Source organism: Fundulus heteroclitus, chromosome 23, assembly GCF_011125445.2.
Source record: "Fundulus heteroclitus isolate FHET01 chromosome 23, MU-UCD_Fhet_4.1, whole genome shotgun sequence".
Classification (NCBI taxonomy): Eukaryota; Metazoa; Chordata; class Actinopteri; order Cyprinodontiformes; family Fundulidae; genus Fundulus; species Fundulus heteroclitus.
Window position 1 is genome coordinate 20,045,479 of NC_046383.1, and position 24,899 is coordinate 20,070,377.

General features: G+C 39.5%; 1 protein-coding gene across 1 annotated transcript in view; it reads left to right on the forward strand.

Annotated features, from left to right (window-relative positions):
• Positions 1-24,899, forward strand: part of trpc7b (transient receptor potential cation channel, subfamily C, member 7b) — an 82,569-nt gene that overhangs the window by 10,669 nt on the left and 47,001 nt on the right. Inside the window, exons 2-4 of the mRNA XM_012871856.3 lie at positions 1,170-1,932; positions 11,711-11,893; positions 19,134-19,298. Coding sequence (XP_012727310.2) covers positions 1,170-1,932; positions 11,711-11,893; positions 19,134-19,298 — 1,111 coding nt within the window. The remainder of the gene's footprint in view (positions 1-1,169; positions 1,933-11,710; positions 11,894-19,133; positions 19,299-24,899) is intronic.

A 24,899-nucleotide genomic window follows, 5' to 3' on the forward strand; every position in this document is an offset into this window, starting at 1 on the left:
ACACCTTGACTATACGAGGAACGAAGAAGGAGAAAGGTTTGTTTCCCTTCGCACCGTGATTGACAATCCGAGCTGTTGATTGTGTGAAATGAAAAATTAATACATTACTGACCTTTCATGTGGTTAAATCACACACGTACGAGCACAAACATACACAAACTCTCCAAAATAATGCACATGGGTTTTGGCATAGAGAGCTCTCCTCATTTTCTCAGCCCCACATCCGTAGACAGCCCCGGGTGAATACAACTAGCATGAGCAGGTTTCCATTTTCACCTTCATCTTATATGTCCTGCTGTCCGTCCACACACACACACACACACACACACACACACACACACACACACAGACGCAGAGAGAGAGAGAGAGGGGGAGGGAGAGAGAGGGAGAAAAAGGGGAATTATAAATAACCAAAATTACAAGTGTATAATTTTGCAGCAATATTTGTTTTGAAACTGGACTTTATGTAATTATATAAGAATTACAGTTATCATAGGTATAATTATACCAAAATTAAACTTTCACCTGCTTCTGTGTGAAAACAATGAACTTTAAAAGTGCAGTTTTAAAATGATTAAAGATCATAACAGCAGGAGGTCATTTTGCTTTCGCCGCCTCTGTGTTTAATGCTATGGTTCTTCCCCCCAATGGCCCAAAGACTAAGTAAGCCCATGTATGAAAGAAGTTTTTCTTTTCATGCTCATGATGATGGATGATTCCCAGTTCACTGACCAGTGTGTTTGGAGTGTTGCTGGGTTTGTCTTGTCAAAGCCAGTTGAACTGACATTGTTTCAGTCCTGCCAGTCAAAACGCTCCCGGCAGCACGGAGTTTTGACCTTTTCCGATTTGGTAGCAGTTTTCTACTTTAGTCAGGATTGCTTTTGTTGCTATTATGACCTTTTCTCTGAGATCAGGACAGAAATCTGTGTTAAACATGTCCGACATCCAAATCCACACAGAGAGGGAAATGCTTTTCTTTTGTGTAACTATATCAAAGTTTTCTGTGACTAACAATATTTCTCATTTTTCTGGTCTCTGACTCTTGACGGCTAAATCGTCAAATCTCCTGACGTCTTAAAGTCCGCCTTCCCTTCCTTTTTGTTTCTTTTTATTATAGTAAGTGCAGTTTTTACTAAACTCTCTGTTTTCCGTCTTGTTCCTGCTCCCAGGATGGAAGCCATGCATCGGCGGCACACCACACTGAGGGAGAAGGGGCGACGTCAGGCGGTGAGGGGTCCTGCCTACATGTTCAACGAGCGCGGCTCCGCTCTCACTGCAGAGGAGGAACGCTTTCTGGACGCTGCAGAGTACGGAAACATTCCTGTGGTGCGCAAAATGCTAGAAGAGTCCAAAACCCTGAACTTCAACTGCGTGGACTACATGGGGCAGAATGCTCTACAACTGGCTGTTGGCAACGAGCACCTGGAGGTGACCGAGCTGCTGCTGAAAAAAGATGGCCTGGCCAGGGTGGGGGACGGCCTGCTTCTGGCAATCTCCAAAGGCTACGTCCGAATAGTCGAGGCCATTCTCGCCCATCCCGCTTTTGGCGGAGGGCTCCGTCTGGCTCTGAGCCCCCTGGAGCAGGAGATGCGGGACGATGACTTTTACGCGTACGACGAGGATGGAACCCGTTTCTCGCACGACATCACGCCCGTCATTCTGGCAGCTCACTGCCAGGAGTACGAGATTGTTCACATCCTCTTGACGAAGGGGGCCCGCATAGAAAGGCCTCACGACTACTTCTGCAAATGCTTAGAATGTGTGGAGAGACAGAAGAAGGACTCTTTCAGTCACTCACGCTCCAGGATGAATGCGTACAAGGGCCTGGCCAGCGCAGCCTACCTGTCTCTGAGCAGCGAGGACCCCGTGCTCACAGCCCTTGAGCTCAGCAACGAACTGGCAAGACTGGCTAACATCGAAACGGAGTTTAAGGTGAGGTGGCTGGTGTGTGTACATCTTTACCCGCTTCAACTACTTTGATGTGAAATGTTTTCAAGATTTTAAATTTTTGTTACAAATTAAAATCTCACAAACATGGCGTTCCTATGTATTCATCCCACTGAGACGATACATTTCAGACCACACTCTTCTCTGCAAGTCTTCTGACTTTTGAACTAGAGGCTCAATACTGTTTTTTTTTTATTTACCCGTTTTTCTTTGCAACATCTTTTAAGCTTGGACAGAGCGGGTGCCCAGCGTTTGTGAACATCAATATTCAAGTATCGCCACGTGTTCTCAAGTAGAGTTAGATGAATGTGTTTAGATGTACAGTAAACTATCCTACTGAAGCTGCATTATTAGGTTGTTCTCCTGCTGGCCAACCACTGTTGAGTTTTATTGTGCTCTCACTTGACCAGAGCATCTGCTTCAACCTGTTTGATTAATTTACTATCTTTAGCCTTATTATGTTTATTTGTTATTGTCACATATTCCAATTAAAGTTGTCCTCTGCATTTAACCCATCCGTTAAGGAGCTGTACGCTGCCACTGTGCGGCGCCCGGGGAACATTGTGGAGCTTAGGGTTTTGTTCAAGAACCCAGAGTGAAAGTCTGGGGGATTTGCAGGGTCATTTACATGACTTGTCACAAACTCCAGAATGGAATTCTTATGACATCCTTTCAAAAATTCAACAATCTTGCCACTCCTCCATACAGGCCAGATTTTTTGGGTTGCATGACTGATATTTGTCTTGACAAACATGCTCTCCAACCTGAGCCGTGGATCTCATGTAGCACAGGGTCTTATTTTGCTAGAGGAACTGAATAGGAATGCATGGCTCACTTTACATAATCTTTTTTTGGGGGGAAAAAAACAGTTTCTTTCCACTGCACATTTATGCATTATTTGGTGCTGGTCTGTTTAAAATTGTTCAATTTTAATTGAACATGCATATTAAAAAGCTTAGTGATGTTCACTGTTGTAGGTTATGTGCATGTGAAGAAATTCGTCACTGCCATTGTCATGCTGGTAAGCGCTCTATAAAACAATCGTTCTAGGAATTTTCAAGCCATGGTTGCCCAAATAAAACAGGCGAAGCACCAGAGGCCACAGTGTGGCATGTTCCTCTATGTTTTACTGCAATTTTTAAATCCCAGTTTTAGCTGAGTAACAATATGGTGCTGAAGGAACATTTTTTACACCGGACTCAGTCTGTTATCCAACCCACTCCTGCCAATGACTGAATTTAATCATCAGGCTCTCGTCTTAAATGGACTTCCTACTGCACTCCTTTCCTTTTATTTCCTTTTCAAACTACTTATTCCCATTTCGCTCTCTTCTCAGGTGGGATAAAAATTGTAAATTGCACCTTTCTTGATGAAAATATCAAAGATTCATGATTGTGTGTGTGTGTGTGTGTGTGTGTGTGTGTGTGTGTGTGTGTGTGTGTGTGTGTGTTTATACAGAGATCATGCTTTTGTGTTTGTGTACAATCATTCATGTTTTTAAAACTTTAAAATATTTTAAACGTACCCTATAAAATATAAAAAATGTCAATGAACTGAAATGAAACCTATAATCCTTTTTGTGCTTTCATCTCTCCAGAAGCAAGCGCTCAGGTTTTGAGCTGGGGCCAGAACCTGTAAGCTGTGAAGCAGGTGGGCCCGTTTTAAGTCAGAGCTTGAGTTACAGAGCTGCCTGGTTCCATCCGGCGCCTGATACTTTGACACATATTTTAACCTGACCCAGATAAGCAAGCATGGGCATAAAATGCACCTGGAAAATTAAATACACTCCTGGATAAAAGCTTGATATATACTTTCTGAAAAAAAAAATACCTTCTGGATGATTACATGTAACCATTATGATGATTGCAACTGTTTTGATCGTCGTCCCTCTGGGCTGACTTTGAGAAAGCCATAAACAGGGATTTACAACAAACCATAATGCAATTTTCTCTTTAGTTTTACTGAAATCACCACTTAAGTAAGCTTCCTTGTTTCTACAAGGTTTATCTTCTCATTCCAGTTGTCAGTGCATTGTAGTGCTGTTACAAACGTAATTGTTATCAATAAACGTGAATAAATCACAGTCACGACTCAGTGCACTGACCATTCCTCACCAATAAATTGGTAATATAGAAAGTCATGCTAGACTGAAATGCCAGACTGAATTGTTTGGCCCCAGTCAATATAGGTTTTAGAAAACATAAACAGCAATCATCTAAATTCCATATAATTAGACTAATATTAGGACTCGTACAAATTAAAGGGACTCGCTCTCTCTCTCTCTCTCTCTCTCTCTCTCTCTCTCTCTCTCTCTCTCTGTATATATATATATATATATATATATATATATATATATATATATATATATATATATATATATACATACCTAGATTGCTTCTTAGCTAAGATCAATTCACAAACATGTTATGCTCAGATCACATTTTAAGTCTTTTGATGCTTCAGCATTATTGTTATACTTTTTTTCCATCTCTAATGTAGACATTAGTCCACCAGTGCCTTGCTTTGCTTTGTCCTCCAGTCTATTGATTTATGTCTGTGCTTATCCGTCAGTTCTCACCATTGTCTGACCAGCTATGTGTTTGATATGCAGTTTTTCCGCTTGTCATTCTGCTTCCCGTCTCCCGACAAATTAACGAGAGGGCCTTACCTGAGGGACCAGGGTTGTGTTAGGACTTATCTGTCTCATTACCATCTCATTACCATCCCCATGTCTTCTCTCTTTATTTATCTCCCCGTCTCCTTTCACATCATCTCCTCATTGCTTTAAAGCATCAAACGATGTCTACTCAGTTTGCTAATAGCGTCGGTCTATCAATTTTACATGGGGTAATTACATATGACAAATAAATGTTTATAAATGGACTAATGAGAAACAGATTATATCAGAGTATGCGATGGCATAGAGAAAACAGGGACATGGTTGTGCCGTCTATAGGTACCTCTCACACTACATTAGATTAATCCTACTGCCTCCACTGTACATTTAGCCTTGGACCTGCAGCATGAAGGAGTCACAACTTTCCTTGGCCTCTCAGCATCCAGTGTGTATGTAAAATATATGTTGTCACTACAGTAATGAGCCATGGCAACCTCACCATGTAAGCTTCTTGCCTGCAGAGACAGTCAGGGAATGTGGATGCTCCATCATGTGTCCTGGTGAGCGTGCTGTTTGTTTCTGGATGCCTCCCAGACAACCTCTGAAAGACGCTCTGGACGCTTAAGCAGATTTTGAATGCTGTTGAAAGATTTCAGTCGGATGTGAAGAAAGGTGTATTAATCCAGGCAAAACAACGTTTAAGGCTTTTTATTTTTACTGGTTGAGGTGGTCAGTAATTGTTTCATATTCAGCTAAATATTCTAACTCTAGAGTACAAAATGTCACTTTTCTGCAGTTATTTCATTTTACAGTTCAGTTTTGGTAGAAAGAGGCCCCCTAATTAAAACAATAGTTTACTTTTTCCTGTGTAAGTTTTTTGGTAAAAAGCTTGTTTGGCTATTTGTCAAATAAGTATCAACTTTGATTCGTCATTCTTATTTGCTGGGTGTGAATATAGTTTTGTGTTTTGTTTATTGGCTGCTACATTTAAAAAATTCTGCTTTTGCTGGGCAATGTTCTGTTGATGTGTCGGGACTAGACATGTTTGTTTCTCTCTTGAGAATTGTGAGTTTAGCATTTATGATGATTGTGTTACAAATTAGCAACGGCTTTAGACTAAAATAAAAAGAAACAGCAAAATGAACAGGGTATTAATAGTGAAAGGGGTTTACATCCAGCACACTTAGATCTGAAGACAATTTAGAGTAATCAATTAGCCTAACAGTCATGCTTTTGGACGGTGGGAGTAACCAGAGAGATCCCACACAGGGCAAACATGTTAACGCCACGCAGAAAGACCCCCAGACCACGATTCAAACCCAAAATTCTCCCTCCACAAGGCAACATTGCTACCAACAGCATCACTGAGTAGCATTAATCTGAGCTTATACTAAAAAAAACACCTTGAAACCCAATACACATGTGTATTGCTAGCCATAGTTATTCTAATGTATATATTTGGTACAGAAATAACTTAGTAGAAAATTATATAAATAAAAAAAGGCTCTTCAGAGAGGAGCGAACAGAAAAAAGATATCAACTTTTCATGTTGAAGATGGAAATTGCCTATCTAAAAAAGATCTGGTACCAGGTGCTCCAAATCTGTTTGGATGCTGCAATCAAGCTATGCCATCAGCTCCTGTATCATCTCAGAGCCACACAGATGCATAATCATCATCACGGCATACACAACCAGCACAGCTGTCACATCCAAGATTTGAAGGACAGCTTGTGAACAGCAGCCTTTTTGATTTGAAAAACCTCTAAATATGCATCAAAACCGAATATTGTGTCCCTATTGTTCACTTCTTGTGTGGGTGAAACTTTTGCTAAAGTTTAAGTTGCTTTACAGCTTTTTCCCCAGTACATAAATACAGAAAACATGTGTTGGCCTGTTTCCCAGCAGACATGTTGGCTTGAAACAAGTCCATGTTTCTCACCAAGAGATTTATTTTAAGTCATGTTGTAATAATGGTTGCTCTGGGTTTAACCTACACAACAGAGGGAAGGACTTTTTTTTTCTTTATGAAAGGCAGCATCTGTACTTGTCCTATTCTTTGGAGAAGAAATTTCTTTCACGAATTTTCACATATGCCTGATTTTCAACACAAAGTAAATGGCTATCCCTTCACTAATTTGTTAGAGCAGAATAAGAATATTCAGGCGTTAGGAGTTTGCTGTGATGCCTGACCCATTACTCTGGTGGCTCAACATTTGGATGGTTACATTTTATCCACTGTTTCTTAGAACCTCAAACCAACCTACTGAAGTCTGTCACAAACAAAAAGTCAAAAACTCAGGTAGTTTTATTTGCTACATCCTATGGGTGCCTTACTGCTACATCACAACTGTCAATTAATGAAAAGCCTCTGTAGGACTTGTGGCAGTCCTACATCCTAAATACTAGGATAACATCAAACGAGGTATGTGCAAAACATCTCACTGATGCACGGATAAAACAAATCTGAGTGCACATGTTCCTGAAAAGAACACAACTGTGGGGAAAAAATTACACTCCGTAACCCCACACCCCCTGGCAAAATCCGCAACATCAAAAAATGCTGAAATGATGTTTTGCTTTTATGTTACACATTAAATGAACCTGTGAGTACAGCCACCAGCACCACAACCTGCCACAGTGACTTGACATTTATCATCAAACGTCTTACTTTTCAAGACAGGTTATAACATTTCCATGTGAGCCTCCGGACATGGACACACACGCACATTTTTTAAGAAAGTGCAGTGTGGAGGGAGATATTTCATTTTCCACAGTTTTTTTTATTTCCTGATACATTAACGTAGATGATTTTGTTGTTAAAGGACAGAGAGATAAAAGTACTAGAAATATATTTTGTTGAAAAGAGTCAGAATAAAGGCAGATTTTCGTTGTTCAGCTGATTTTCATTCTACATCCAGTTCTGCCTTGTCTCTTAGGTTCCTAACCCTTGTCTCCGTTTCACACCATATCATTACGTTTTCATTGCATTAATCTTTTGTAATCTCATATCCTGTAAAAAAACAAAAAAACAAAAAACATACATCTGACATTGATATTGGATTTTCAAAAGTGTATCAAATGTTAGACGTTAGATGACATTTTCCCACCTTGCAGTGTAAATGTCATTCTTTATCAATATGTTTTTGGTGCACGGAAAACCCTGAAGTATTGTTTTCAAGATTGAAACGGATGTGGTAAAAGGAAACACAAACCAAACATGTTTCTACCAGATGCCTTGAATTGTTATTTTAGATTGACCAATTGTGATGAGTCATCTAACCAATGTTATCACGCATACTGCTTTCTACTTTTATATATGGATCCAAAGTAATTGCATGCTGCTCAAGGAGCTAATATCACTGTTTTATATTCAGGACAAATGACAAAAGTGATGCTTGGAAGAGCACAATCCCTACAGGGGCCGCACACTGAAGGAATGCAAATCAAGTTCCTGATCATGTGTAAACTATACAGTTTAGTTGTTGTTTTTTAAAGTTAGCTGCAGAAAAAGTCAGTCTTGCAGTAAGAAAGCTTGCACGCTTTTGAATTTCCAAAGAAAATGGGCTTGTCATATTTTTGTTTTGTACTGGACTGGACAAAGCATTGACCTATGTAGCGAGTTTAGCTCTCAGCAAGAGTTGACTTTGAGACTTTTTTCTGTTATGGATAATTTTAGGACTGTTGGGTAATATAAACCAGTAATTCGCAAAGGTCAGTAACCCGCTGTATTTGTGTATATATTTTATGATGTCCTTACGTGGGACAACACTGAAGATTTAACATTTTGATACAATACAAAGTAATTGGTGTCCAGCTTGTCTAGCAGTTTAAACTTGCTGTTCCTTCAAATTAACCCAACAAACAGTCATTAGTGTCTAAGATGCTGGCAACACAAGTGAATGCACCCCTAAGTGTGTCCAAATTGTGCCCAATTAGCCATTTTCCCTCCCTGGTGGGATGTTACTCATTAGTGTTTCAAGGTCTCAGGTGTGAATAAGGAGCAAGTGTGTTAAATTTGGTGTTATCGCTCTCACACTCTCTCATAGTGGTCACTGGAAGTTAAACATGGCTCTTTGATGGTCTAAAAATAATTAATTTCTCTACATAAAGATGGCCTAGGTGACAGGAAGATTGCCAAAACCCTGAAACTAAACTGCGGCAGAGTGACCAAGGCCCTAGAACAGTTTATAACAGGACAGGTTCCCATCAGAACAAGTCGACCAAAGAGGTTGAGTGCTCAGCGTCATATCCAGAGGCTTTCTTTTTGAAAACAGAAAAATGAGTGCTGCAGAGGTTGGAGGGGTGGGGTGCCAGCCTGTCAGAGCTCAGACCATGCATTCGCCTCACACTGCATCAAATTGGTCTGCGTGGCTGTCGTCCCAAAAGGAAGCCTCTTCTTAGGATGATGCACAAGAAAGCCTGCAAACCGTTTGCTGAAGATGTGCAGGCTTAAGACATGGATTAGTGGAGCCATGTCCTGTGCTCTGTTGAGACCGAGATAAGCGTATTTGGTTCAGCGTGTGTGGTGGCAAACAGAGGAGGAGCACAAAAACAAGTGTGTCAATTCAGTTCAATTAATTTCAGCCTATTTATACTGCACCAATTCACAATACATGCCATCTCAAGGCTCTTTACGATGTCAATCTATCAAATCATATGGACAGATTGATTAAACGTTTTTCAAACCCAGCATACTGCATCAAGTCATTAACTTGCAGCATTCAGTCCTCCTGGATGAGTATGTACTGTAGTGACAGTGGACAGTGGCTTGCATTGTGTCGCTGGCTTTGCAGCAATCCCTCATACCAAGCATGCATGTAGAGAAAGGCTTCCCGATGACAGGAACAAACCTCCAGCAGAACCAGGGTCAGTCTGAACGTTCATCTGCCATGACCGACTAGGGGTTGAAGAAAACGGAGCAGACATACAAAAAGAACACAGACGCACTGATCTAGGAATACTTTCAATGTGAGAGAAAAGGAAAATGGTTATGGCAGTACTAGCTGCTTTATTTGCCTCATCTAAGAGAGAAACACAGCTAAACAAAAAAGTTCTGAGCCAGTTTTCAAGTCTATAGGATGAAAGAGAGCACACACCGTTAGTGGCAGTAAAAGCAGGTTGATTTTATTCTGAAATTCGCCAGAACTTTCTTATCTCTTGCCTGACATTTCTTGTTTGGCTTGTGAATTCAGGAGTTTGATCCTGGGGCAGATGCGGCGTCTGGCCAAACTTACTTCTTGCAGAATTTTTTGCAGTGCTGCACAGCCTCGGTAACCGAACCCGCACCGTGGCAGTGAGTGCACACTCTGATTTTAATGATTTGGGCTCCTTGTGGCACCTACACCGAATTTAGTGTGTGCTCGACAGAAGTTGTTGGCTGCAGCAGTTCAGCCAATATTCTTCAGGACTCATGCTGCAACAATGTGGCTCAGCTGAAGGCTTTGAACTGCATTATGTTAACTTACTGATAGTGAAGAATTACAATAGTCCATTCTTGGACTATTGTAATTACATGTACATCACTCCAGGACAGAATAGTTCTATTTTTGTCAATATTCTGGAGGTGAAAAAAGGAAATGCTAGAAACCTTTAAATGGAAAAGTAGGCTGTTTTTTTCCAGATGTTTGTAGCATTATTTTTATCTCCAATTTCCTAAAGTATTTCTTTAAAGTACACAGTTCAATGGAGCCAGCCTCCCGTGAATAATTAACTTGTTTTTCAAGCTACATTGCTGCATTGTCTAATGCTACAAGCAATGAGGAAGTAGCATTATGAACAAGAACATCAATTTCTGAGGGGAAATAAATTCAGTTGAGAAATGGTCAGTCAGGACAGGGGAGGAAATATTGTTGGTGGAAATGATGCAAATTCTCAAACATTACAATCAAATTCCATGTTGTGTGGCAAAAACACATGAAAAATGCTCATGAGGGTGAATACTTTTTCAATTCACTATGTATTAATTAATCACTCAGATTGATGTTTTCAAATCCTAATATCTGTTCGTTCTGATGATTTTACACTTAAAGCTAATGAAAACATTACATTTAAGATTAGAATTCTACTTCAGAGCAACAAACAAAAAAATAATTATACAGAAATGTGGACCTAATAAAAGGTATTTTTAAAACCGGACATATTATGGATTTACCATCATTTGGTGGCAAATTTGTTGCATATTTGTTTCTAATTTTCCGTATTAAAAATGGACATAAAACCAAGTGAATAATATGAAACCTGATAGGCACCATGAATAAGAAATAAAAACACTGAGATGCTTAATTTTTTTCTTATTTTCCTATTTACCTCAGATGTTTGCTTTTTGCTGTGCTCATGCAATGCCATATTTATTTTTTTTGTCAAAGGTATTCTTGGGATGAATCCTAAGAAGAGGTCAAGAAATGTCAGGGAAACTCATTCATTATTTCAACGCCTTGAGTCATATTATAATTGCAAATAACAGAGTGTCATTTATCATGTCAAAAGTCAGGAGAGGCTTTGTCAAGCTGTAGGTGCAAGGGGTTCAGGACTTTCTTTTAAAGTGTGAAATGTGAATGTCAGGTGAGAGGATAAATGAGCAATTTATCACATACACACACACAACACACATAGAATATGCAATAAGAACCTACAGTTGACCCCACATTAAATTATCTGTAAAATCGCACATTACGTACTACTGTCACCTTTAACCCAAAACAATCTAAAGTCAAAAATCAACCAGCCGTTCAATGCAGTCAAGTGACATTGTATAAGTTTGTGTTGTGTTGACATCATTAGAGAAATGGAGAAGTGCCTTGTCAGCAACTTTGACAGAACCAGCTGGTTTTAAAAAAGTTTGCTTTTTTCACTCAAGGTAAAGTTTCACTAATTTAATGCTTTCAAAAGTCCAACAACATGTCCTCAATTACAGGTAACTTGTTAAAAGCACATGTTAGAACAGATTTATGTTTAACAGGCTAGGTTAGGAAGCTTAGTTATAAATATCGTATTATTGATTTTTGGTTCTTATGGGTTAGAAAAACAAGGTTGTAGAAGGCTACCAAAAACACAGGAAACACTTTTTTTTTTTACTTTTATGTAAAATTAGTTTTTTGGCATTATTTTTAATTATGATGGTAGTGCTAACCTCCTCTCTTCTGCAGAACGACTACCGTAAGTTGTCCATGCAGTGTAAGGACTTTGTGGTGGGCGTGCTGGACCTCTGTCGAGACACGGAAGAGGTTGAGGCCATTCTGAACGGCGACGTGGATCAGTGCCCCCCAAGCCCCTACAACCGACCCTGCCTCAGCCGAGTCAAGCTGGCCATCAAATATGAAGTCAAAAAGGTACGATTAGTTACAGTGGCGTTTACCGAAAATACAAAAAAAGAGTGAAATTTGAAGGATATAAAGTAAAAAAAGAAAAAAATGTAAGTAAATGTAAGAAAGAGGAAATTGCTGAAACAGAAAAAAAATTCAATATGTAACAACATATGAAGAATGTTGATAAAGCGCTAGAACAAAAAGGAAAAAAAATAACATGGTAAAAAGCAAGGTGAAGTAAATGAATTAATGCACATATTGAAGGGATGTGGAGATGTATAAACTTAAAGTGACCAACCCCCTTACTCAGACAAACTTTCAATCAGATCTGTTAGCGGGTACATTAAAAAAATCTCTTAATAATGTGTACCAAGTTATATCTTTCCTTCTAATATTATTTACACATTTACAAATACCATATGAGACATTACTGGATTTTTTTTTCCCTGATAAATTGACACATCACCGTCTCTCTTTCTGTCTGTTTTGTATTTTGACTCAGAAATCACAGTTTGATCTGAATAGTATGCTTTGAGTTGACATTATGATTTTCCACTATATAAATAAACAAAATTTAATTGGACAGATACAACAGCACATGGGCACCTATGATAACTACTGACCCTGAGGGCCTCCTTTATAATTGTGACAAGGAGGCACTGAGGACAGCGAGAGCCAACCTCAACCGAGCCATCAGGTTAGCAAAGCAGAGCTACAGTCAGAAAATGCAGGATTTGTTCCACAACGCCAGCAACACCAGGAAGATGTGGCAAGGTATACGGGCAATTACTGACTACAACACGCCCTCTCCCCCGGTGGGTGAAGTTAATGCTGACTTCCTCAACGGACTAAACAACTTTGTTGGGGGGTTTGAGGCACTAAACAGCACTTCAGCAGTGAAAGCTGTTCCCTAGTAGGAAGAGGAGGTCCTCTGCCTTAACACCCCGACGTGTGAAAGACTCTGAAGAGAGTCAACTCGTGGAAGGCCCCAGGTCCCAACAACATACCTGGGCGGGTGTTCAGGGAGTGTACAGGTCAGCTGGCTGGTGTCCTCACAGATATTTTTAACACCTCGCTGGACCAAGCCACAGTGCCAGCATGCTTCAAGTCTGCCTCCATCATCCCGGTGCCAAAGAAATCTCTAGTCACCTGTTGTAACGACCACTGGCCTGTTGCACTGACTCCCATCATGATGAAGTGCTTTGAAAGGCTGGTAAAGGAACACATCGTCTCCAGTCTCCCCCCGACATTCGACCAGTTCCAGTTTGCCTACCGACAGAACCGCTCCACTGAGGACGCCACCTCCTCTGCTCTTCACCTGAGCCTGGCACACCTGGAGGAGAAGAACACGCACGTGCGGATGCTGTTCCTGGACTTCAGTTCAGCATTCAACACCATCATCCCACAGCACCTGGTGGGAAAACTGGAACATCTGGGCTTCAGCACACCCCTTCGCAACTGGCTGGCAGACTTCCTCACCAACAGACCACAGTCGGTCCGGGTCGGTCAGAACACCTCTGATGTCATCACCCTCAGCACGGGCTCCCCTCAGGGCTGGGTCCTGAGCCCACTGCTGTTCACCCTGATGACACACGACTGCGTCCCCAGGTTCACCATCAATCACATTGTGAAGTTTGCAGACGACACAACGGTGGTGGGCCTGATCAGAGACGACAACAACCAGGACTACAGAGAGGAGGTTGAGCAGCTGGTGGGCTGGTGCAGAGACAACAGCCTGATCCTGAACGTGGAGAAGATGAAGGAGATCATCGTCGACTTCAGGAAGAACCGGCCTCGCCACGCTCCACTGCTCATCAACAGCAGCATCAAATTCCTGGGGGTGCACATCACAGACAACCTCACCTGGTCTGTGAACACCACGTCACTGGTGAAGAGAGCACAGAAGCGCTTGGACTTCCTGCGGAGGATGAGGAGAGCCTACCTGCCCCTGCCCATCCTCACGACCTTCTACAGAAGCACCATAGAGAGCATTCTGACCAGCTGTGTCTCTCTGTGGTGTGGAGGCTGCAGCGCCTCCGACTAGAGGAACGTGAGGAGAGTGGTGAGGACAGCAGAGGGGATCATCGGGGCTCCTCTTCCCTCCATTAAGGAGATGTGAATGTAGCGCTACGTGTCCTGAGCCCGTAACATCATCAGGGACCCCTCACACCACCATCATGGACTGTTCTCCCTGCAGCACTCTGGTAAGAGGTTCCGCAGCAACCGCTGCAAGTCCACCAGGTTCTGCAACAGCTTTTTCCCTGCAGCCATCAGACTCTAAACTGGACTCTGCATCACATTTGCATCTTTATTTAGTATTACAAACATTGCTGATCTTTCATTATCCATTTGTGTTTTTGCACTATTATTGCCTTTTTGCACCATTATTTTTGCACATAAACAAATGGTTGAACATTCTTCTGTATACTGCTCTTGCACATTGTTTTTTTCCTGCACTTACAACTGATCACTGCTGCACTTTATATTGAAATGTTGCCTTATTCCATCCGGAAAATCACATTACACTGTCGTAATTATGAATATTAGTGGGCGCTTTCGCTCAGATCTTCAGAAATTAACTTAAGAATTTGAATCAGAGATATTACACACAGTTTTATGGCAAATAGCTGGTTATAATATCCCCAAAAAGTCAATATTTTACTGGCTCAAACCCTTCTCTATCTTTACTCCTCAGCGTATTTCGGTAGATTTTTTGCTGTTTTTGTCCTGCTATCAATACAGGACGTGTTTGCAGAGCATTGGATTTACTTTTTACTCATCCTTTTCGGTGGCATCCTGGTTTATTTAGAAATTGCAAGTTAAAAGCCAACAGAAAGCGATAAGATTCAGTCAAAAACTTAAATTGCCCTCACTGCAACATGGTATACTTTAGGATTTGGTGCTTGTGATTGTTAGTGGCAGACTTTCCAAGCTTAGTAAATCCACCTGACATAATCCAGTCATTTGAGGGTTTTTTGAGGACATATTGCAGTACAACAAAAAATGTTATATAAAGAGCTTAAAAATGAATGTGTTATGAACAGATAAATAAAGCTTGCTGTCTGTCACAGACTAAATAGAGAGGAAAAGTCAGCCAACCAAGCATAAAAGCACTGATAGAAACAAGTTTGTATTAATGAATAATATCAGTGCAGGATACAACAATAATCTCATATGAATAATAAATTGCACCAGCAAACAACTCATAATTTTATCTTCCTCTAGACAAACTATTCCTTCAGAATGTATCTAATAAATAATCAAATTAAGACTGCAGTTTAAAGAATAGGGACAAATAACTTTAGACGTTGTGAAACACCTAACAGCTATACAAATCATAAATGTACCAAAACAAATATAGCAGGTTGTAAAGCAAAATCAACATTTCCCCCTAACTATGATAAGTTGCTTATATTTCATAAACTTAACAACCCCTGAAGGACCCACGTGGCCTTAGCTAACCTGACTGAACAACGGCAAGCAACCAGGACCACATCTGCCAACAACTTTCCTATTGTCAGCCTAATCGTTCCTAATTCTTATTATCTAAAATTCAAGTCACTGACAGACTTTTAGTATGGGTTAAATTGTGGTTTTAAATGTTGACACAGAAGCACAGACTACAATTTTTGTCGAACAAAAAAGTTTTATCTGTCATGAGTTGGTTATGATGTGACTGCTGAGGGTGTTACAACTACTTATTAAAGTACCTTCACCTAAAGGCTTAGTCCTACCAAGAAAGGCCGAGCTTCAATTTACAACATGTGCTGTTCCTCGTTTTGGGAGAAATAATCCAGCATTTTCAGGAACTGTCTGTGTATAAATACCAATGTTTGATTATTGGAATTTTTAAAGCATGCAAGACTGTCATCCCCATGGGATTTATATGGTCACTTTTGTTATACAAAATTTTGGAAAGCTGTGATGAACCGAGGTAAAAAATGCATGAGGAGTCACAGGAAATTATTCAAAAGTTGTTTTTTTTTTTATTTTTAACCCAAAAGTACAAAAATGGTGGGTTCCAGAGTCATAAAAGAGGTAAAAAAATAAATAAAAATAAACTTTAACTGAAGCAAACTGTGCCCAAACTAACTGACTGCACAACCAAACATAACTGACCTACAAACAAATGACACACAAGGGTATATATATATATACACTGGCTGATCAGACCAATAACACAATAGGGGTAATTAAAACCAAACAAACACTCACAAATGACAGAACAAAGCAGTATAGTTAAGTTTGGCAATAAACTAATCTAAGAATAATGAAAAACACACAACCTCTAAATACAAACCCTAAGTGAAATACAAAACAAAGAAAGAAAAATACAAATTCCCCCCCTTCCAGCAAAAGCAGGTGGAACAGTCCAATTTCCCCTCCCCGGTATTTAGTTGATCTCAGCCCTGGCAGCCATCTTTTGTCTGGCCAAACTCCCAGGCACCATGAAAGGTAAGAAATAAAGATTAGTAACAAAACACAAAAAAAGATATGGATAATTGACTAAGTACAAAAGTGAACTAAATGTGCGCGCTTACAAATAGAACATATGTACTTAAACTAAGAATAAACTTTATTCAATAAAGTTTTATTGCAAACTAAAGTGTGCATATACTGATTGGTAAATGAAAAGTGCATGTGTGGTACAGACTTTTAAGGTGTGGCCATGAGTTTGGCCATCACAAAAGCCATTTGCCTCTAACGTGATCAGCTGTTTGAAACATGAAAATGTGTTACGCTAGAGGCAGGCACACGCACAGTTATGCAGAATAAAACCATGAAGTTCTCTGAGCAGATGTTCATCTCCAGCTATGGAAAAGTGAGCTATGATGGGGAAATAAATAAATAAATGTCAAACTGTCTTTGCCACGTCAGGCTGTTTTGAAATGACACAATGCATACAAATTATGAGCGTGTGTAGTTAAACAGATCAATTTATATCACGAGTCCTGAAAAAGAATTACAGAGCAAACATGAAGAAGGGTTAAACAAAGATGACAATGTTTTTTATTTTTCTTTAGAGCATCAGTTGGATCAAATTACACTGATTGTTCAGGGTTTAAAATGTGTAGGTTTGATACAATTAGCACAAAATGTTTAAACAAAATGAAGAGTTACAGTTTTATCTTTCATTTGGTGTATCTGTATAAAAATAAAAAAATAAAAAAAAAGCTTCTGACTATTTATGGTAACCTGTAAATCAGGGCAGCATTAGCTTCTGATCATTAACTATGTGGGTAAACTGGGAGTATTTGTACAAAAATGTGTGAGCTTTTGTGCTGCTGTGCCTGTTGCCTTAAAGGACCAAGAGTAAGCAACTGACAGCCCCACCTGTGGGAGAACTTAATCCGCACTGAGCAGAGGTGGCTTTAAAATGTCAAATTAAATCCGTTTTCCCCATTTCACTTCACAAAACTCCCGTTTGCTCATATTTCATGTTGTTCGGAACCGAGGCTGTATGTTTTTCTGAACCAGGAACAACCAGCGTGTATATTTATATTAGCAATTGTTTTCACACATCTGTGTATATATGTATGTGTTGAGCAGCAGGCAGGCTGTTTGAGGCGCCTTTTGTTTTTAACTTGTAAACAAAAGCGTGTCCAAAGCAAGCTGCTAATTGCTGAAGTTGCAGTGAAATGAGACGATGCCATGGGAACAAGGCGGAGCATGACTGCGCTGAGCGCCTTTCTGAGCACAATCAGAAAAAAAGGGCATGGGTCAGCGGTTTAACAGACTGCTAACTGGAAACAATGCTATCTTGGGTTTTGTTGGCTGAATTGCTGTTCAAATACACCTCATCCATGTGTGTTTCTATTGTTGGATTACATCAGATAAATTCGACCTGACTGGGAAGGAAAGAGGGTAGAGGTGCAGAGCTGGGAACGGCTGAGATGAAAACATTGAGGCAACAAAGAAAGCAAGTCTGAACCAAGAGAAAACCAGCTTCTCAAAACCTTAAACATTAACATAATAACCCTTCCACTTGGAGTTAGGTTGTTAATATCAGCCATCATCTGAGCATTGATTCCTCTGCTTTCCACATCCTTCCTCCAGCTAAAAGAAAAGCATCTATCCTCTTTGTTCCCGTAAGACCTTTGCTGCCTTTCATTTATCTCTCTGAGTAATGTCATTAATTAATGTGTGCACTCAGTCATTGCTATATGCTGCCCGCTGTCATGCTTTCCCTTGCAAATCCTACATGAAAGTGATTTTGTAACCTGCTCTCAGGCTTATTCTTCTAAATTAATTAGACTGAAAGTCATCTTTACAAATATTTACAGAGTAACATATCTAGATCTTTATGAAATTAGATTTCTGTTGAGTAGAAACAGCTTTCTACCTAAATTACCTCAACGAGTAGAAGAAACATGTTCATTTCTTTGTGTGTATCGTGCTATGTTTTTGACACGGTTGTACCCTTGGTTTAATGTTAAAGTGCAGACGGACAAAGGTAGCGCTTTACTTTCCGCTGCTTTATTTTGTTGGATGTTTGTCACTTTAAAAAGTAAACATTAAACCAACTCTTGTGCACATTGAACAGGAGCATTGATTGGAGCATAGGCCCAGATAAACGCTGAAGTCTAGAACTGTCATCCACTGCAGTTTGAGCACATTAAAATATAACTAAGCGTTCAGAGGCTGAAGATTTTAACCTTAAAACTAGTCTATGTAGTTTCGTAATGCTGACCGAGTTTTGGAATAAAGTAATCATGAAACACAGCTCTGCCTTCAAATAAGAAAGAATGCATTTATTTTTCATAAAATAAAATGTCAAAAATCCAGTCATCTGATATGTTTTGATATAATTCCCAGTTAAAAGCTTTGAATCATTTGCAGAAATTTCCCTTGTGTTTCTACTCATGGCTCTTAAAATCGGTAAATTATATCTATAGTTTTATTTTTTTTGCTGGGAAAAACATTAAGGTGCTAATGTGTACATAGTGGTTTATCTTTACTTAATTACGTGTCTCTAAAGTTTAATATCACTCTTGGAGTCATATCAGAAATGCCGTGTTGACTCAGAGATCTTAACTCACAGAAATGTTATTGATTTGATGCCTCTCATGTTTAGTTTTATGACATTACTACCATGATCATAGTAAAAAAAAAAAAATCATATTCATGAACATAATGAGACTAAAGACCGATTTTGTTTTCTTGATATTTTATCAAGAGCTTCCCTCTTACCCTGCTTGTCCACTTCTATGTACCTATTATTTACAGATATCTTTCATTTATATATTTTATTCTTTGCCTTCAGTTCGTTGCACATCCCAACTGCCAGCAGCAGCTGCTGACCATTTGGTATGAAAACCTACCCGGCCTGAGGCAGCAGTCCATCGGCGTGAAGTGCTGGACAGTCCTGGGGGTAACTGTAGGTCTGCCCTTCCTGGCTATCGCCTACTGGATAATGCCATGTAGCAAGGTTAGTACCTTACACCGACATGAGCACAAATCACAGATTGTTGTTGGCATTTCTATATGCATAATAACATCTAATGTGGTAGAAACATTTTCTTGATTTCTGTTAATGTTGTTACACATGTGGTAAAGAAATTTAGGAGTGTGGCTTTAACAAATGTATCTCTACTTTTAAGTAGTGAAGAGAAAATCAAACCCAGCATGGCAGTCCAATTACTTCATACGGTGTAGTTGGTGGTTGATGGTGGGCCTTCGGATCTGGGTTGCTCGCAGTAACTGATTCAACCACGAGCTCCTCTGTATGCCACAATATTCCAGAGTCAAATCTGAGCCCATCTGTCTGAGCAGCTAAAGCTTGGATGAAATTGGGTCAAGCGCCTGGACAATGGGTTCAATCACAGCAAATTCAAACAGAGTGGATGAAAGAGCTAAAGAACCGAGGTGTTGCTATGGCTCATTCAAAGTCCAGGATCTCAAATGCATTTAAAAGGCTTTGCTGGGAGCTCAACAGAACAGCTCTGCAGAAGCAAAGTGTGTGCAAGCCTCAATTAACTGAAGCAAAGTCGTAAAGAAGAGAGAACCACATTTATTCTGGAGAGTGTGAGAGACCGGGAAAGTCATACAGAAAATGACTTCATCAATTTGTTGCTGTTAATGCTTCTACAAGCCATTACATCGTGGGGCATCTTTAATTTTATCCAGAGCAGGTTTGGGGTGTCGCCTCAGGAAACAATAACAGAAGTAAACCCAGTTGTGACTAAAGTGACATAGAAATGAGAATTAGAGACTATTTTTGCTTTGAAGTAGATGAAATAATATCACTTAAGGGGTTTCTTGGTGGCAACATTTTATTGTTTTTTTCCTCAACAGCCATGCTTTCCTGAAAATGTAATTTAAAAGCTGGCACACCTCTACTGATCTGGCTGGTTAAAGCTAAACTGAAAAATGGTGATGGACTAATAGTTTATTCAATCATGTTTTTGATAGTGGCTTATCTCTTGGGCACATTTAACTTTCCACATGGTTCCTGGATCCCCAGTATGTATGATGGAAACAAAACCTCATCAAAGATGTATAGTGCTGCAAAGAAGAATGGGATGTGTGCCTTGAGATAACGTGTTGTGAATTAGTGCTATATAAATTAACTGAATTGAACCAAATTGTATTGGACTCAGCTTTTAAACATAATATAATATTCTTTACTGTCCCAAAGTGGGGAAATGCAGGTGTGCTAGTGGCAATGTGGCAGCAAATGCATGTATGCAGATACACATAAAGGTAAATAGTGTAAAAAAAAAAAAAATAAGAAAAAGAGACTGTACAGTGAGTTGTGGTTAATCACATTTAATTAAAGTTTTAACAGGGAGATTAAACACCTTTTCACAAAGGCCAGTGTGGTTTAGATAATGTTTATTTTTTATTTTTTAAGCAAAAACTAGTTGCCTTTATTTAATATTAAGGTAAGTTATTGGTATAATCTAAAGGTGTGACAAAAAAGGAAAAAGAAAATAAATCTCTTTGAGGCAAATAGATAACCCATTAGTCAAACACCAACATTTTGCGTGGTAACTGTTAAACCCCTTAAAATGGAAGTCGAGGAGGCACACAGGAAAACACAAACATGTATAAAATAAATCTGGCAACCAACAACTTCAAACTGCTGAATAAAATCCAATTCTGCATAAAAGTTTTTTTTTTTTTTTTTTACAAGTTCAGGGTTTCCCACATGACTTGACAAGCAGAAAAGAAGCAATAAACTTCCAGGTCCCCAAGGCCAAAACAAACGTACCCCCATCTGAATTAAAATAAACACTATTCTTATCTAGGAAAGCAAAAGTACAATGCCTAACCTCGCTGGCTGGCCACAAGACAGGAGAAGAACTAGTCAGAGAACACAAAGTAAACTTCTTAAATCCAGAAGTTCACCAAAACAAGGAAATCAAACCACAGAATTACTCTCAAATGCAGAAACCAGGATTAAGCTTCACAGACAACCACATCCCAGAAGCCCAAGGGGTAAGGTCATGGCACCGGATGACTGACATTTTTATGCAATCCACTAATGAGGAGGATGCAAGTTCAGCTGTGCATCAAGGTGTGACAGCAGTCGTGCAAACAAACACAAGAAGAAAAGAAAGAAACTCTTCTGGTAAGAGTGGACGTAACAGTAACCCATTGAGTAGCAGCTCTTTACACCACAAATGTTGCTGAAATGTTGCCCTCGTCAGACTTTATGTAACTAAGAAGTACCAGAAATTTTTTTATTAATTCAGACTGGTCAGAAAACAAACATGCGTGGGAAAAATCAGACCAGATATTTCAATTTACAATGTATTGTTATTTCAGTCATCAGTCTGTTGAGAATGTCAGGGTTGGTGAGGCCAGCTCTACCCAGTCTTTTTTCTCCAAGCAGGACAGAAGTTATTGAAACCTGGGATTGCATTCGTTGGATATGCGAGTTGAGCAACTAAAGTGTGAACCTTACTCTCCAGGAGAACTGTGCACCAGTTTTGGGCAGAATTTTTTTTTTTTTTGCTGTTGGACAAAATTTACAGACTAGGTTTACAAATTCCTGTCTTATCACCTTTTCATTACTGTGCCAAATGCCTTTTATAACATTCTTAATTTTTCATCAAGGAAATTATAATTTGTCGAGTGACAATATTGCAAAGGCCATGCAGGAACTCTGCAAGCAGTTATGCAAATCTGCTCATCAAGCTAGATAATCCTCTACCCCCTCATCATCAAGTGGCGGACGCATGCGAGTGTGTGTTTGTGTGTGTGTGTGTGTGCGCGAGCGTGCGTGTACGATTCACAGACAGTGCTGAGGACCACTGGTTCACGTCTGGTGTTTTCCTGATGAATGTGTCATTTTGCAGGCAGAGTGAGAGCAGCTGATGTCGAGTGTTTGAGCGAGAGGATGGAGAGCGCTTTAACGCTGAGAGATTCCTCACCACAGAGACACAGATTCAATCATGAGGGACTGACTGCATGATCTCGCCGTGTCACAAAAAAAATAGTTTGTGTATATGAGTGTGGTAGTGCGTGCACGTGTGTGTGTGTGTGTATGATTGCTTTAAATTATGAATCAGCCAACCGGGGAGGCTGGATCTGACAGTCTGTAATTTGTGACACTGGAAAGCAAGCAAATCAGTAACGGTGCACTGAAGTGACGTATATATTTAGGGATGTCGGGGCTGCCGTTTAGTAATATTTTTTATATTTAACTCTGAAGTGTGGCTGGATTTATCAGGTTGTAAAGACTAAACTACCCTGTGAGCAGAATGATAACAGCTGAAATGCTTCAGGACAGTCTAACGGCGGCTAAAGAGCAGCAAGCATGTACCGCAGGTAAAATAAGTGTTGAACGCGTCAACATTTTCTCATGAAATGTATTTTAAATGAGCCTATTGACTTGAAATTCCTATCAGAAGTCAGTAACAACCAAAGTAATAATCCACACAAACAAATATGCCCATAAATTATGTAGTTTGCAAAGGGAGCACAGGGAATATTAACTAAACATGCTTACTGAAATAATACTAAGTATAAAAGATTTTTTTGGTTATGAAAGCTTCCAGATGTCTCCTAAATGCAGAAACAGGTTGCATGGATTGTTCTGGTATGATTTTGAACAATTATTCTGTACAAACTCTCCTTATATTGGAGAGTTTGTACTGGGTGGCCTCTCATATGCACTTTGAGTTTTCCATAGATTTTTATTTCAAGTTGGCTGATTGACTGGGTCATTCCCTGAGCTTTTTTATTTATGTACCCTTGTTTCATCTTCAGATCGCCTCAGTGCGTTTCTCCATTCGCGCCATGTACTTACCCCCAAATTCACTGCTGGTACGTTGTTTTTGGGAGGATGTCTATTACTTTTCCTCCTCCAATGATGAGGTGTGCAGTGGCATCCAATGAGTTCCATTTTGGTCCCATCTGACCAGATTATATTGTTTGATTATTTCAGCCTGTTCCAATGTTGCGCAGCAAACTTTAAACAAGTTTCAGCATGTTTTTCCTTCAGTAGTGGAGTGTTTTGCTGTGAATTTCTTGTTGCAATAGAAAAACTGTACCTGCTGATCCCAGGTTTTACAGGATTTATGTAAAGTGGTCATTTGCTCATGGACAACACTTTTGATTACTCTTCTCACTCATCTTTTATAGTTAAAGCCCTAAAACAGGATTGTTGTGTAATACCGTGATAGTGAGACCACATTTAAATTGCTATCAATTAGGAAGAAAATGGAAAAGTTGACTGACACTGATAGGGAGCTGGTTCACTCCCTAAATACTGAACTCTGTTGATTTCTTGGCTTCTGTGCCTTTTAGTTGCTCCCCTTTTCATGTATCAATGCACTTTATTAGACATAACTTAATTCATATGCTTGCTTATTTTGATTTCCCTGCATGTGTGAATGTCTGGTGTCATTATTGGCATAAATATGTGAATTTCATGTCAACAGCTTGATTAGAAATGTGTTTACAAGGAAACCGAAGTGTTGAAAATCAATTTTTTCTGCATGATCGCTGGATCTTAAAATGAGATAGTTTAGGTCTGGAAAACAGAGACATGCCACAGAGCTCATCACAAACAGCTATCAGTAGTCCTGATTATTGAACATCCGAGGAGTGACTCTTATGTGATTTGTTTTCAGGTTTCAAGTTGACAGTGAGACCTCCAGAGACCGGCCTTTGGTGTTTTGTCAAGGATTAGCTCAGTCTCTGTTTGGCTAATTAAGACAGGCTATGTGAGGTACATGGACTAAATAAAAATAAGGAAGGTTTGCAGCCCTTATCTTGGAACATATTTGCACCACACTCATTACAGAAAGGTTCTCTGTTGATGGTGATTACGAACAGCAAACAAAAATCAATGAGATGCTGACATTTGCAAATAGTTCATCATTATTGAACATTTATCCACTTAATTTTACAGAACGTATCATTCACTTGAGTGTTGCACACTGATTATTAAAGTGCTCGTTTCAGTCTTTCTGGTGAAGCTAAATTACATGCAGATCTCTACAAATTTACACCTCTACTGTTTTCCAGTTGCAGAGACTTTAGGAGACCAGGTCCTTCTCAAGCACAAAGCAGGTGGTAGCTGATGGCGCCGTGCTCTGGGGGCACCTCTTCCTAAATCAAATTTTCGACAGCAGGTGTTAATTTAAAGGATCTGAGCTCTTAGGTAACTTCATTACCTTTAGTTAGATAAGGTAAAGTACATTATGGGGTCTCAGTGTTTAAAATGACTCAAACAGAAAGACGTAAAATGGAAACAAAGCTAGTCGCCCATTTTATTGTATTTTTCTCTACCTTGTTTTATATTCTCATTGACAGCTGGAGAACAGAAGCGATTGAAGATGATGGTGTTTAATTTTTTTTTATTGGAATGTTATTATTTTATTAGTTTTTTAGTAAAGGAGTACAAGTTAAGTGCATTTGTTGACTGTAATATTTAACTGGCAAGCAAAACTTATTTTTTATTTTTTTTCATTTATTCACCAGCTTGGTGTAATGTTTATTACCTATTTAAATATTTTTGCATCAATATTGTAAATAATACAATAAAAGACAACATCACTTTCAGACAGTTGTTTTG